Source organism: Phragmites australis, chromosome 24 (genome assembly GCF_958298935.1).
Source record: "Phragmites australis chromosome 24, lpPhrAust1.1, whole genome shotgun sequence".
Classification (NCBI taxonomy): Eukaryota; Viridiplantae; Streptophyta; class Magnoliopsida; order Poales; family Poaceae; genus Phragmites; species Phragmites australis.
The window spans coordinates 14936948-14953094 of record NC_084944.1 but is presented as its reverse complement, the minus strand read 5'-3'; the positions used below and the strand labels follow the sequence as shown (position 1 = coordinate 14953094).

Sequence of the window (16147 nt, the reverse complement as noted above, 5' to 3'; positions counted from 1 at the left end):
CTTCTTCTTTGTGTAAAATGCTCTAGTGCTTTGATCTTCAGAGCACCGAACCTTCCGATGGGTTGTTCTTCATTTTTCAACATTTGCAATCGCCTCTGCAAGAAATGCTCCAGTGCTATAATCCAGTGAGCATAAACCAATCATCGGACCTTTTGGTGGGTTGATCTTCAATCTTTTCACTTGCATTTTTCTTTGCAAGAAATACTCCGGTGCTATCCAGTGTAGATCATCGGACTATCCGATGAGGTCCTCAGCCTTCTCTCCGGTGAGTTCAACATATAGAGCATCAGACTTTCCAGTGAGGCTAACAATCTCTAAACACAAAGCTCTGGTGAGTGCAAACTTCTCTGCACCAGACTATCCGGTGAGGTCAATTCTCTTAAGACTTCTCCAGTTCAATCAAGCTTTGTCCTGGCTATGGTGGCTTCTTGATGTATTGTATCCATGAGACTTACTAACACATATTCTTGACAAACTTGTTAGCCCCAATGACTATGTTGTCATTAATCACCAAAATCACAATCATAGCCTAATAGGGCTATTTTCGCTACACCTACCTCCTTGTCAGTCCATGTTGGTGGTTCATTGCCGCTTGGGTGCTACTTCTGCCATGAGACGGTAGTGGGGCCCACCCTATAGCTACTCTAGCTCCAACTGGACTCCATCGCTGTCGATCAAGTGGCTCCACTGGCTCGGCTTCTAACTACCTGGTTTGCTCCCCTTTGCTAGTCCCCTCGACTTAGCACTTCAGTGATGCCTATATGATGCATGTGATGTTATGCGAGGCTTCATTAGGCTAGATGATGCCCTGAATGTCATGGTATGCACAATCTAGCTAGTTTATATACACATTTTGATGAAAAAAAAACTAGCTGAAAGTCACTCCTTTGATGCCTATTTGCTTTATGTGATGACCTTGATCAAGAACTGAGCAAGATCTTCACCTAGATGATTTCTTCTGTGTTAAAACTGAATGCCTCTAGTTGTGGTCCTTATGGTGATGCTACATTTTTCTATATGCTCATGCTCTCCATTTTTGTTGTTAGCATGTGATGCTTTGTGATGAACATGTTGTTCTAGATGTCACACAACTCCTATTCATGCTAATATGAATAAGAAATTCCTTGATAAAGACCTATACACATGCTAGTTTGGTTGTTCATTAGCTCTCTTATGAAAAAAACACATCTACTAGCTCTAGAACACACCTTGCTTCTATGGTGATGATACTAGAACATGATGTTTGATGCTCTTTATAACTTCTTGTCCACTTTCACCCTTGATCACCTTCATGGCATGGCCCTAGAGTTAGCCATGAACTTGATCTAAGAGAAAAGAAAGGGATGAAGAGGACAGAGCTTACATTGGCTTCCCCTTTGCGCAAATGGCATTATGGTTACCATGGTGGCCTTTCCTTTCTATTTATACATAGAAATGCTCATGTTTTCCTCTGCAATAATGAACTTGGCTAATTTTTTCATGCATGATCTCTAAGCATTGTAACACCTAAGCTAGCTAGGTGTGATGCTGCATGGCTTGATGACTTGGTGGTTTGACACCTAAAGCGGTTTGGTGGCATTGAGGGCATTGAGATAATTTTTCTTGTGGCAAACTTGTGATTTTTGTAACTTTGGAGGCTAATTGTGATGTAGAAATTTCTGGCCAAAATTTCCTTGTATTGGAAATATAGAATATTTTTATTTTAACCCTAGGTAAATAATTGTTATTTGCATGAGGGTCCTTGGCATGGTTGTTTTGCTATTTTTGGAGACTTGAGGGGCTTTTCTGCAAAGTGGCATGGCTTAGAAAAGTCAAAGAACTTGAATTGGGATTTTTGGAATGATATTTGGGTTTCTGGAATATTTCCTAAAATATCATGCATATCTAGTTGTGAGCTAATTAATAGTCACAATTAAATATGTATAGAAAATTTAGGAAATAGTTGCCTCAAGGTTTTATCATGCTTAGCCTCCTACAGCAAAACGCTCTCTACGGGGAAGCAAACATTCCAAAAGAACTCCACTCTCCTCCTAATGCATGTATGTGTGTATGTATATGAATGCAATGATGTAATTGATCAAAAGCTGTAATGTAAACTCATGATTTATAATATGATCAAGACTTGTATTTGTAACATATGTGTAATGGACTGTCTATATGAATAAATGAGTTGACATATATACCATGTATGTGTTGTGCATGGGATGAGCAAGAGATAGAAGCCAGATAGATTAGGGTCCCACCTAAAGAGCTGCAACGAGCTCATGACTACCGTTCAACGCGAGAAGCACAATATATAGATATATATACTACTGCCAATATCGCGAGGCGTCCAACGCATTCGCAGCACAGCATGAACGTCCTGTTTAATATTAATAATTACTAAAAACATAGGGTATTACAGTAGTCTAAAAACATTGAAACCCAAATTGGTGCTTTAGTTACCTTTAAATATATTGTGAAGGAAGTCTTTATTTAGTCCTCCAGCTTTTTCCTCAATTTAATTTTTATCTCTCATGTCCAGGAACAGAATAACTTGTTTGCCAACTCTCAAAATTAGTGCAAATTTTTGTGCATGGTTTTAACTGATGTGGCAACCACTCTCTGGCGCACGCTCTCTCAACACATGCATGAGCGCTTAGACTACTACTCTCCTAGTGCATAGTTTTATATTGTTATATCCAAGATTGACATATCGTAGAAAGATTGTAGAGACAACTTATCCAATGTATAGTATTATATTGTTATTTATTAGAAACTCCTAGTACAATTAATTATTATTGTGTTGTGTCTATGAGAATAGACCCAAAATGTTGTATTTCGTGCCATAGTTGTAATATAAAATATAGCTTCCTTCTCTCCTATTTAATTTTTTGCCACATCAACTAAAAAATATTTCGTGACACTTATTAAACATGCATGATACAACATTGAGAGTAGCCTTAGGGTGTTATATCAATTAGTAGTAGCTATATATGCAAGCATCTGCTAAAAATCTGTGGCTAGTGAAGTGTCCATGCACATCCTATGTGGCAGGAGCCCTGCTCGAGATGGCCACATCTCCACATGTATGAAGTGGCCTCCACGTGGCAAAAAAAAATGATACGACTATCATATCACCCAAAACCCCGACAAGACTAGACCTAGGACGAAATTTGCAACGGTTTTGAGTTGAGGTAGAGGTTTTAGAAGATTTCAGACAAACCCTTAAAAAAAAACCTCTAGTATCATTTCATTTCCCGGAGGATGTATAGCGGCAGCAACAATTATCATTTGCCGTTGGTAAAAACAAGATCTACGTACAGGAGGTTAGAAGACAAATTGTTCTGTTGTATGTTACAAAAATCTTTATCTCCAGAGGACATAGCATAGCAAACGGTTGCAATAAGGAAATCAATACCAAAGTTTGGCCCTTCACTTCTTGTCCTCTCTAAGGACGACGTAATTGTGGCCATTAGTCTTCTGTATCTTCGAGATTTTCTTCAGAATTTCAGCGAAAGCATTCTTGTCCTGCAATGCAGGATCAACGGACATCAAAACAGGCACTGAGGAGAAAGCAAACTACAGCTGTTGATAAGTACTTCATGTCTGACGAGCTTGAGCTTATCATAGAACAGAGCAACAGACTACAGATAGGCTTTCTACTACGAATTTTTTACGTCAAAGTAACAAGCTCGCTGATGACAGAAATTGAGGTTGTTAACCATGACTTAACCATTCAAAAACCATTATAAGGTTTATGACAAAAGAAAAGAATCGTGGAATACATAATGTCAAGTGGTTGAACAATGCTGAGTTGTTCACTAATCATTATGGTGTGTATCTCATCTTGAAAAGTGGTAAAGAGCAGACCATAACTAAACAAAATAATGATGCTGAAGAAGCCTACCTCTGGACCACGAAGTCTAGACTTAAATCTGGATACTAAATCTTGCGTGGTGACTGGAGCCACTGCAAGAAGAACACTCCTGATTTCATCCTCTGTGACAGGTGACACGTTTGTTCCACTTTTTGCTGAAGCAGAGGCCTTTGATGTAGGTTTTGTCGAAGGCGTTGCCTCATCTTTGACACCTGATGCTTTTGTATCCTATACAAACAAGAACTATTACTTACATACCTAAAAATAAGTCAAAACTGTGAAGTTCGTCACTTCATCTTTTTTCACACATTAAAAGTAAACATAGATGACTTACCGATTCCACTTTTGCTTTCTTTGAAGCTGCACTACAAGAAGTTTTTGCATCATCAACACCTGATTTTCTCTTTTGCTTCGATTTGGATGCAGGAGGTGTGCCTCGAGCATGCCCTGATGGTGTTGGTTTAGCTGGGCTGTTATCTACAGGTTCATCTTTAAGTTGATCCTTCTGTTTTGGAGCAAGCACTGGAGATGACTCGTCTTCCTGCTGGATGAAGAAAAGACAAACTTAGATCTCCTTATATACATATGAAATGAGCATACCCTCCTAACACATAGTAAAAACAGATTATTAAAGTTTCAACAGAATGAATCAGCACATCATCTTCTTCTTCGTCCTCATCAGCGTCTGACTCATTTAGTCCAGCAGAGCGCCCAAGCAGCTTCTTTAATTCCTTGCCAGACTTGCTTAGACCACCTTCTTCTTCATTCTCTTCATCATCCTGAAGTATCATAATCAGAACATTGCCATTTGTGATTCAACACCAATAACTATGAACAAAGAAAAGGAGGAAGTACCAAGTAATAACCCAAAACGAGAGAAGAAAAAAAAAGGAGTAACCTATTTGCTTTGAACAGCTTCACACAATGACATTCACAAAAAAAGTAGTAGGTCTTCTTCTGGCTCTAGGCCTCTAGCAGCATATTCGCCAGAGCCCAGAGGTGATATCCCATAACTCTGGCTAGCATGCAATACTCATCTTCTCCAATAAAGAAAAAAGATGAATAGATATCTAGTACTTAGCATTGCACAGAATGACACCATATCAAGAAGCATGGTGCACAGAAACTTCCCACTACTGAGTCTGTAAAATTTGTGGCCATAATTACAAAGCGTCCCACTAATCACTCATGTTATTGGACCTAGCACACATTATGATGCTCCCCATGGTATGTATTGACAAGTTCTTATAATATCACACAAGGGCAAAACTGACATCCTCCCCATGGTATGTATTGACAAGTTCTTATAATTTGCATTTATATTTATGCGCAAAAGAATGAGCCTGACAAGAGGATGGAACATTTGCAAATCTAGAAAATATTAGGAATTAGGTACATATTAAATATTAGGAACTTTTTGTCATCATTTGTGAACCATCTTGATATCTTGTGCACAGTTCCATTTAAATTAAGATTCATAAGATCAATTTTCAGTACTAACTGAAGGTGTTCCATGAGAAAAGAGTATGATAAGAGATGCAAATTTATGCTCCCAAATAATTCAGTAATAGTATATATCTACCTGCTTAATTTCAGGTGGAGCAGGAATTTCAGGAGCTAAATCTGCACGTTCCTCTGGGTCGACATCCACAGCCTCATCATCGTCAGTAAATGTTTCTTCATGCTCCCAGTCATCACCTGATATAGGAAATTCCCCCACTAAGATGCCAATTTGGGAGTTAGAAATATGCTAAGGATATATAGGCAATATTAATATTTTCTTAGCAGTGTAATCATTTTGGAATAGCCCTGCTGCAATAGATCAAATGAATTTCAATGTGATCTGACATTAGACATAGTTGCTAAGACTCAATTAACAAAATGTGGCACCCTCATTTGAAGTCACCTAATGGAGAAGATTAATGGTCATGTGTAAAGTGCCACAAGAATATGCTTCTTAATTTTGAGAGAGTAAACTGTAAAAAGGAAGAACCCATTTTTCTTGTCTTGTAGCACATAACCTCAGGTTTATAGTCAAATTGTCTCACAACGCCATCCTAACCAAACTCATCACCAGCAGCATAACTAGTCCACGTTGGCCGGTAGACAAATTTTAGCAATTATGAAAGAATGCCACTGCAAGTGCGAACAGCATGCCAGGTCAAATAGGATTAGGTTAGGTGGGGGTTTTTTACATTATATGACCATAAACATGCCATAAGCCAAGAAACCAGTGTTTTATGAAACTATGCCAAGTTTACTATAAGGATATAATGTTCTCAAGGAAAATCATGAAATATAGGCTCTGAAACAAAAGAAAGAATATCAAAGTGCCATTGCAAGCTAAGTAGATAAGGTTGAAACATCATGGCATTATGCAATGAGAAGACTATGAAATAGAGATGTTAAGGTCAACTGCAGAAGTATTCCGGCCCAAGCAAAACTGAGAAGCAGACCTTTTTCAATTTCCTCATCCAAATCAAAGTCCAGATCTTTTCCACCTTCCTCATCATCATCCATGCCCTTTTTTGTGAGTCCAAGCTTATTTTTGCGTGCAGCTTCCTCTTCTTCATCCTCCTCGCCTTTATCAGAATTATTACCCTCCTCATTATTTTTTCCTTTCTTGGAATGAGCACTTTCTTTTTCCCCACCATTTGTGGCCTCAAGTTTGTTCATATCTGAACCAAAGGCAGCTGGCCCATTTGCAGCTGCTTTCATCATCCAGCGTTCATAACCAGTTGCACTGGTCTTCCTCTTATTCATCTTTTCTTCAGCCTCTTCCAGTGTGAGTTGTTTGTACTGTGCAATTTTACTGAAGTTATACCTGAAATAAGGATATAACCAAGCAACAAATGAAATATTAATTTACAAAGAGAAAAACTCTATCTAGCTTCAACACTTGAGCACAATATAAGTACAATAACAAACATTGGTAATCATATCAGTGAAGCTTTTGTAAGAGTAAATGTCACAAAACCCTAGGTATTCTGGTGTTAATGTCACAAAACCCTGGGTATCTTGGTATGTGTCACTTAACCTTAGGTTTTATGTCACTATTGTTTCGCAAAACCCCACCGATAACTAATCAACTGGAAATATGATGTATGGGCCCTAAACACAAGCCTAGCTGGCTGTCATGCTCCGTCCATGTGGGATTCTAACGTGGCTAGCCAAATACACGATGGATCAGTTGAAAGCATAGGGAGTCAAGCTTCAAAACAAAATCGAGCACTAGGTGACCAGCTCGCTGCTCGTGAGGACGCACATGTCACATGCTGCCCTTGTCATCCTGCAGATCGCTTCCCCGTTATTGACCCTCTTGCTGCCCCCTTGGAACAACATGCGCCGTCGCCCGTCACAACTGAGAAGTCACCTGCCACCGGAGAATCAAAGACTGAGCTCAAATTCTTTGGAGGTGGCCAGGTTGATCAGTGATTCACATTCAATTGTCCCAGTTTTGCTGCTGATTGTGCTTCTGTTCTTGGTAGGAAAAAGGACAAATACCATAATGCACCCACCCCTTGATTTAATGTAGTGCTGTAGCGTGAATCTTCTAATCCTTAGTTTGCACATCAAATGAATTCACCGTTTTGGCCTACAGATCAGTAAATTCAAGAAGGCTAGCAAGAGAGGGGCAACAGCTGGATGGCGGTAGGGCTGACGACGAGTGGAGTGAGAGGAACAACAACTAGGACGGTGAGATGTCCGACGGCTCAGGCAGTGAGAGGCTTGTTGGCAGCTTGGAGCCAATGGTGTGGGAGGATAGGGGTGAGAGAGGCAGCCGCACGGTGCAACCAAAGGAACAGCGACTTGGAGCGGCAAGGGGACCGACCATCTGGCGTTGCGCGCACTGGTCTGCTGTGATGCAAAGGACTTAATCCATTTAGAAATCCCACCCAGAGTGTAATGAGTAGGCCAGGTCAGCAGCCCACGTGGAAAAGACTAGAGCGCCATATAAGCTTGCAATTAGGACCTAAATTAAAAATTGAAGTAAATTGGTTAAATGTGGGGTTTGTGAAATAATAGTACTATGAAACCTGGGGCTTAGTGGCACATACCAAGATACTTGGGGTTTTGTGAAACAAGGACCAGAAAACTCAGGGTTTTATGAAATTTACTCTTTCTTTAATAATGAGCACCTTTTTTAAACCGTTTTCCTGCTGCTAACATTGTATATTACTCCCTCTGGTCACAAAAATTGCCATCCTAGAATGCTTTGTCATTTTATATCATTGTATCTTGTTTAGACATATGACGATAGTACGCAGCTGTAATTTATTGTAGGAAATACTTCGTAACATTGAGTTTTTGTACTAGACAAGTATATGACAATAAAATCACAGGCCAAAGTTGCATCATGGGACTTAAGTCAAAATTATACTTTTACTTTGCATCGATGGGACTCAAGTCAAAATTATACTTTTACTTAGCAGCCAGCAGTACATGAAAGCCAATTCAAGCTAACACAACAGTGAGCACAAATGCTCAATAAAATGTGGAGTAAGTGTATTACCAGGAACCAGCAGGAAATGCATTAAATTCCTTGCCATGCAACATTAACAGATAGTACGTCGCTGTAGCTGACTGAGATCCCTCCATTTGACCTTGATACTGATATTGGCCTGTTTCATCTTCCAAAATCCATGGTTTCCTATTGTATTTTTCCTGGGGTTTCCAAAAAGATATGCGCATAGTTAACAGAGCCAACTGCACAAACTTGATAACGATTGCAAACAAGATAATTGTTCAAAATACGAGCTTTTTTAAGTACCCTAAATAACAAAGTTGACAGCATGAAAGACTGGGTAAGGCCCCAGAAGTGAAGCTGTTCATCAAATTACGATGGTGCAAACTTCAAGATAAAAAGTGCAAATGGGCAACCCAGAAGGGCAAAACCATCAATTCATAGTAGCCAATATATTTCCTAACACCAACACCCACATTGTCCTTGACAATAAAAGTTTTTTCATCAGCCACATGTTACAAGATAAAAGCACAGAATAATACTTGTTAATAACATGGTCGTTGGAGTGGCGTTTTTGTGCTCCCACCTCCAAAAATAACATTAACAGAATAATCTCATTGATAAAGGGCCTATCCACTTTATGCAAATAGAGAGCACATTGTACTAGAAGAAGACTCAAAATGCATTGCTCTTTTATACTCAAAGCAGTTAAGTTAATATTTTGAGTAAAAGATTCCTGCATACATACCCGCATATTCTCAGTAATCTGTCGTCCTTGTAGGCCCTCCTTATGAAGAGACCATTTGTTCTCAGCACTCTTCTTCTTCGAGAATGGAGGTAAACCAGTAACAAATCTTCCAATAGAGTAAGTCTTATCTGTGATAGCATTAGCTCGTACATTGTATTCCTGTGAAAAAAGATTCACATTGAGAAATGAACAAATGAAACAAATAGCGAACCCAAGTAATGCCCAGCACGCACGGTTTCTGCAGGTGAGTAGGTGACAATAGGAAAACAATCTGAATATATAGTTTGCAAGGGGTAAACCACAGTCCACAGCATTAACTAATTCCACGTGAAGAGCCAGCCTCAAATTGTGAAACCAGCATGAGTTCTAACCTAACCTGCAGCAACAATGTCCATAGGTAGAATGTCTGTATGCTACACATAAAGGAGGCCGGCAGATTCCGAACTAGCAGACACAAAACAACGCCACGTCAGTCTGGTTGAACTGCCATCAGAAGTGTTAACTGTCATGTCAAAGGGATCACTTCACCACCAGAACAGAAGTTAAACTTTGATACGTTGTTTTCTACCTAATGTAATTATCATTTAAATGGTTTAACATTCTGAAGCTTCGTGTGACTACTATGCAAACTCTCCCTTCTCTATGCCCTTGGTTTCTCGTTCTATGCCAAGCTAACTCCAAGGACCAAGATCTTTTGTGATCTGGTCATCTGGATAGTGTTTTGGTATTTCAATTAGTTCATTTCTAGTGGGGAAAAAACTACTTCTTAACACCCCCTCTCATTCCAGATATTCAAAATAGCAATATTCTGATGGCCATACCAGCAAATGATGACATAATGGTACTGTCATTATGCCAAATCTTGATCACGCGATATGTTTCAACAAATGCCATCCAAGTGGATTTTCCAAGGCCAACCTTAGCAAGTAATCATCATGGTTCTTTAAGTTATATCGGTCCGGTCCCACAAGTAAGTGATTGTTCTTCCATTCTTATAATGCTTGAGCAGCCCCTGACATCTAGTAAAACAACCAACCTTGCATATATTGTGGTTATTGCTTGTCAGCTTGTCAGCTTAACGTCCAGGAAACATCAACAGGACAAGATGTGGACAATTTCTCTTTTTCTTATTTCGTATTATTCGTATTATATTGTTCAGACAAATTAATTTAAACAGTCGAATGATATTTGTGCCATGATCCCCACGAAACTGTAAACTGAATCAGCAAGCATCTCAAAGAGTCAATGTGGTCATCTCTGATCACACCAATGTCAAAGAAACAGCAATGGCCCAATAATAACTCGATCTCAAGACCCACAAAGTCGGTTCCCTTCCAATTTGTATCATTGTACAAAGGCAACCGAAATCTGGGAAACTAAAATATTGAAATGAACAACATAATTCAGCTTAATGGGGTCGACGAAACCCTAAATCGCAACGTCCAGCATCACGATTCCCAAACTCTCAACCCCTACCGGGCACAAACCGCATCAAATAACATCCAGATACCGCACCAACCAAGCGGCAGAACCGAACCCTAGATCGCAGGCGCGCAAGTAGCGCCCGCACCAACGAACGCCGGTCACGCGCGCGCGCGCGAGGAGGCGGAGGAACGGATCCATACCCGGATGAGCCTGGTGATGGGCGCGGAGCAGACGAGGCAGCGGGCGCGGGAGCGCGCCATGGACTTGCCGCAGGTGCTGCAGAGCGTGGTGTGCTTGCACCCCGTGCCGTAGAGCTCCGACGTGGAGCTGCAGGCCTCGCACGCCGGCTTGAGCACCAGGTCCAAGCTGCCCATCGCGGCGGCGTGGGGATGGTGCGCTGGGCGACGGACGGGTTAGAGATTCCGCTTCTCCTCCGGCGACGGTGGCGATGATGCGGTGGCGAGCAGGGTTCCGGTCTGGGTTGCAATTTGGGAGTGGAAATGAAGGGCTCGGGTCGGTACGGAACGGGATCCTCCGCTGTGAGCCGCCGGATCGGTGGATGTGCCGGATCATGTGCTACAGTGCAGTATTGCTACAGTATTATACGACACGGTACTGTTCACCTCTCATAAAACACTGTTCCTGTCGTGTACTTAGGTTTGGTTCCATAATGATGGACTCAGCCGAGCTGTCCGGTCAAGGTTTTGTTTACCCATCATTCCGTGGTAATCGAAAATTCGTGGTTATTGTGCTGAACGAAAATTTAAAAAAATTAGATAAAATTTGAGTGAAAAAATTTAAAATTTGAGAGAAAAAAAAGTGATTTTACCTGCTTGGTAACCAGTCGAATTGGACCGGTTACCGAGCGGTTTTTACGATTTATCGAGCGGTTTTTTTGAATTTTTCGTATTGTCGGTAACCGCTTGGTTTCTCGATTTATCAAGTGGTTTTCTCCATTTTCAATGACGTTCAATAAAAAAATCTAAAAATTATCTCAATTTTGTAAAATCAATAACTAATTCATTTGAGTTTCAAATCAAGTGAAACAAATTTTGTTGGTTTCCTTGTAACATGATCTACATGATAAAAGTATTTATACTCATAAAAAAGTTCAAAATTTTCTATGAAAAAATGTATTTGTTAAACCAAGTTAAATGCATAATTTACTCTTTGCTAATCCAAAAATCATGAAACTAATTTTGTTAGTCTTCTTACATGATCCTATGTCTTTTAAACATTAACTCATGAATTAGTTATTGTAACATGCAGGATTGTGTAAATGTGTTACGACTAGATTAATTCATAACTGACCTATCACATCTCAAAAATTAGTGAAATCACTTTTATTAGTTTATTTATACTATGATTTACGTAGGAAAAATAATAATAGACATGAAAAAATTAATTACAGTGTTATTTCTTAACATATTCACTTTATGCTTTTGAACTTTGTAAAAATTATAGAGAAATTAATAAAGTGGAATCAATTTTAAAGATTCTCTTGAGATACATTCTATACAAGAAAAATATGTATTTGCATGTTAAACTTTTCTTTAACATGAGTTAATAACTCAGCCGCACGCTTCAACTTTTTTCATTTTTTTTCAAACTTCCTCCCTATAGAATATGATGCAAACGACATTATTTTTGAAAGTTTTTTCACAAAAGTTCTTAGAATTGTGTGTAGTTTTTTTTAAAATATTGTTTTTGAATTTTTTTTATTTTTTTTAATTCAAATTCAGTTACCGTTCGGTTTTTGAAATCGAGCCGGATCGAGATGATCGGTTATCACGATTTTTGCTCGGTAACCGTCAAATTTTTGAACCCTGGCCCCGGTCCGCCGCATGTGTTGTGTCATGATGATAGAATGGAGCAAGTGCGATCGCCCTAAACGGAAAAAAATAGATTCTAAACAATAAATGTTAACTTATTAGCTTACTACTAAGTAGTATTATGGAATCCGGTAGTTAGAAAAAAAAGTTTACTACCGGTAGTAAGCTTATGATCCAATAGTAAGAATCAAATATTAATTTCTATAATATATTATCAATCGCTAGAAATTTAGTATCGTATTAAAAGATCTATAAAATACGAATCTACTGATATAACTTTTGTACATCAAATATGCATAGAATTTTTTTCGAAACGACGGTAGAAGATCTGCCAATTTTATTAGAGCAGAAGTAAAAAAGGTTCCTGAGAAAAAAAACAAAAGATAAAGGACAACAAAAGGGCTCTCCCATACCCAGGAAAGTCACACATGCCAACGCAACTCATAAACCGAGAAACAACTTCTACTTAGCAACTACAAGCATGCCCGAGGTGAGCCCCGCCAAGGTGTAGAAAGTGCCATAGTGTGTCGTGTTCAACACATCATCATTGCCCTGTGATATTCTTCAATTTGGTTCGTTGCTCTCTCAGCGACCTAGAGCGCATCTACTATGGTGTTTTGGAACGTTCTTCAATTTCTCTCATTTCAAATGTTCCACCAAAGGTTATGACAACGCTATTGAAATCATGTCTTAGTTGCTTGTCAACTTTGTTTGATGCTGCCTTCCACCAACCACTCAGTGTACGGAACTAAGAGAGCAGCAGCATGCCAGTGATTCTTAGCCTTTGTGATATATGCATCCACACTTCCTTTGTGAAATTGCAGTCCATGCATAGGTGTACCGGGATCTCATCTTCTTGATCACATAGGGGGCATGTTTGACTTCGAGGCCAACCTCTTTTCGCCAAATTATTTGTGGTAAGTATTTTATTCTGCAGAAGGATCCATGAGAATAGTTTGAATTTTTGTTTGGTTCTAGCTTTCCACACAGGATGCATATTGTGTTTTCTTGTTAGTCCCATAAATTGTAGCTTGTAAGCACTTCGTGCAGAGTAGTTGCCATTTGTCGTCCATCTCTAAGTTTTGATGTCCTTTACATCCGACCGTAGCACCACTCCTCGTAACTGCGCCCACAAGTTTGCAATTTGGTTGAGTTCTTCATTTGTCTAGATTTGTCCAATATGGCCAAGCCATCGGTGATCTAGAAGTCCTTTCTTGACTGTAAAATTCTTTCTTCTATATTTTGCGTAAATGAGCGGTGTGATGTTTCTTGGGGCTTATCCCCGGAGCCAACTTGAATGTCAGAAGGTTGCCTTTTCACCATCACCAATTGTTCCCATGGTTGACGCATGAAAAAGATCTATGTCGCCTTTTGTCACAAGGCACCGGTAGGCCTTTCCATGGTCTATCTCCATCTTGCCATTCGTACCATATCCATCGCAGCCAAAGGGCCCTTGAAAAGTTTTGCATGTCCTAAATGCCTAAACCTCCTAATCGGCTTGCTGATAGTTCGCCAATTAACTTGGTAGTGGCCCCTGAAACTTGTTCTAAGAGCTTCTCCTCGCCAAAGGAAGCCACATCTCAACCAATCAATCTTTTTTAATAGCCATTTTTGTAATGGCAAGACCGTTAGGTGATATGTAGGTTGCGCGGACATAACGGATTTTACTAGAGTTTCGTGGTCTGCTAGGGAGAATAGCTTTCCCTGCCACCCTGGCAATTTATCTCCCATTTTGTCAAGAAGAGGTTGGACATCAACCCGTCTTAGCTTTCTTGTGTGAATTGGTAGCCCAAGATACTTGCATGGGAAAGTCTCAAATTTGCCAGGGAAGCCTTGTAAGACAGTGTCCAGTGGAAGATCATGGCTTTGGATAGGGTAAATCTTTGTTTTTCTTAAGTTTGTGACTAGGTCTAAGCATATTCCGAAGGCATCCAAGATTTGCAACAAGGCTTCCAGTTCATCTCTATCTGGATTCGCGAAGATCGCAGCATCATCGGCATAGAGTGAACATCTGAGCTTTGCTTGCCCCGGGAGGAGGGCCCTAAGAATCTAGTGTTGTGCCACTCTAGCGATCATTCGTTGCAGGAGATCAATAGCCAAAATGAAAATGCATAGAATTTAACTCACAAAACTTGATCTTTTCTTCTCCTAATACACCCTAAAAAAGGAATTGAGGGAGTATTGGATCACTCCCGCAAATGCACATCTTAGCTACAACAAGTAGTAACATGCTACACGACTAATCCTAACAATTTCAGCATGAGTTTCTACTAGGCTTAAGACTAATCTAGCTATTGAAGCATGGTTTCAAATATGCGGTAAGATTAAATACGAGCTATAGCTTTGAACAAATATAGGGGGATCCATAGGTAAGATTGGATAGGAATGGAATGATCTATGGGTATCTATGAATTCACTTTAGTTTAACTTAATTAACTAACTATATAGGGGGATCGATTCATGTCCTACATATGAACGAAGAAGGTGTTTTCAAATTAGCTATGTGCATTCATTCCACATGACAGAACATAGGTCATAGACTTTTTATTTAGCTACTACTTGGTGAAATCAAGCATGCAGTTAATTTGGCAACAAAATAGGATGATCATGGGATACATTTGACAGAACTGATTTGATTGCAGTGATGTGGCTGGCTACCAGGAAATAGCATGAGTTACTACTGGCCTAACACAAATTTAGCTAGCGCAACACAACATTAGCAGATCATTGCAATATATAAATACTTATTACCACAACAAAACTAATTGTATCAATAAAAGTGATATATTGCCAAAAAAAAATAAAAAACTATCACAAAAATTTCAAACTGTGGCAAAATAACAAACTTAACGTAATGATTTTTTTTTGGAAATACATGTCCACCTCTTGCACAACGAAAGTTGAAAATACGACAACATTAGGAACTCGTGGTGATATAATATACATATTTCCATGGAATTTCTAATCATGGCAATGTCACCTATCTATTCCCACAATTCATGTGTTGTGGCAATATGTTTCGTGGCAAAAGCTCATTTCTATTGTAGTGATGTGTCATCGTTGTTGCGCCGCCGTCAGCGCTCGATTAAGGTTAGGGTTCAGGATGGGTGGGTACCGGGCTTAGAGGGTGGCCGACTCAGTGATGGTGGTGACGGGTTATGGGCATGGCATCAGTATTTGATTTATTTGTATTCCATACTGCATTTGATTATCTTTATTCTATTCGTATTTGTCACAAGATTATCCCAATCGTATTGCTATACAATAATACTCATGACTGACTCACAATCGTAGGAAGAAAGAAAATGTAGAAATAGAATATGTAATTAGTTATATCCAATCAAATTCAATCCAATTGCACCCCCTACTCCTAATTTATGGACCACTTATGAGCTTTGTCATATTTCCTATCATTGCTACTATCGATGGCTTCCCAATTGAAAATTCTACGGTTGTGATAATACATAGTACCACACTAACTATCAATGAATGAGATTGGAGTTGGTCATAGTGGATTTCATATGGTTAAATACATTGTATGTAATCCAATGCCACAAACAAATTAATTTTTGTGACCCTACATCCAACTCATGGTCCAAAATGGATAGATAGGAATACATATGTGTATTTTTTTCCCGTGAGCCACACATCTCCATTCAACAACTGTAAATCACTCTCCGCTCAATATAAAAGCTACCTCCCTAGCACTAGCAATCGCCACCGCTGCCACGTCCTCATACCTCACCATCGCCTTTTCCCAATAAGAGCAGCTCCAATGGTTAGAGCTAGTAGCTAGCTCTAACCATTGGACTTGCCAA

General features: G+C 39.5%; 1 protein-coding gene across 2 annotated transcripts; it reads right to left on the bottom strand.

The window, feature by feature from the left end:
• Window positions 1-3249: 3249 nt before the first annotated feature.
• Window positions 3250-11089, bottom strand: LOC133907411 (transcription initiation factor IIF subunit alpha-like). 2 transcript variants are annotated; one of them, XM_062349451.1, is made up of 9 exons: window positions 10698-11089; window positions 9073-9231; window positions 8373-8524; window positions 6316-6683; window positions 5442-5557; window positions 4516-4638; window positions 4194-4403; window positions 3890-4087; window positions 3250-3510 (listed from the first exon to the last, which is right to left on the bottom strand). In XM_062349451.1, the coding sequence occupies exons 1-9, from the start codon at window positions 10869-10871 to the stop codon at window positions 3415-3417; spliced, it is 1596 nt and encodes a 531-aa protein (XP_062205435.1). In that variant the 5' UTR covers window positions 10872-11089; the 3' UTR covers window positions 3250-3414. The 2 variants fall into 2 exon arrangements, with proteins under 2 accessions (XP_062205435.1, XP_062205436.1); XM_062349452.1 differs by having other exon boundaries at window positions 4194-4400.
• Window positions 11090-16147: the final 5058 nt, after the last annotated feature.

Bases quoted from the DNA above. Each gene is read 5' to 3' on its own strand.
- LOC133907411 (XM_062349451.1), bottom strand. From the start codon at position 10,871: ATGGGCAGCTTGGACCTGGTGCTCAAGCCGGCGTGCGAGGCCTGCAGC. The intron at 8,525-9,072 runs GTATGTATGCAG...TGGAAACCCCAG, and splicing joins AGATTACTGAGAATATGCGG to GAAAAATACAATAGGAAACC. The intron at 3,511-3,889 runs GTAGGCTTCTTC...CCTGCATTGCAG, and splicing joins CTAGACTTCGTGGTCCAGAG to GACAAGAATGCTTTCGCTGA.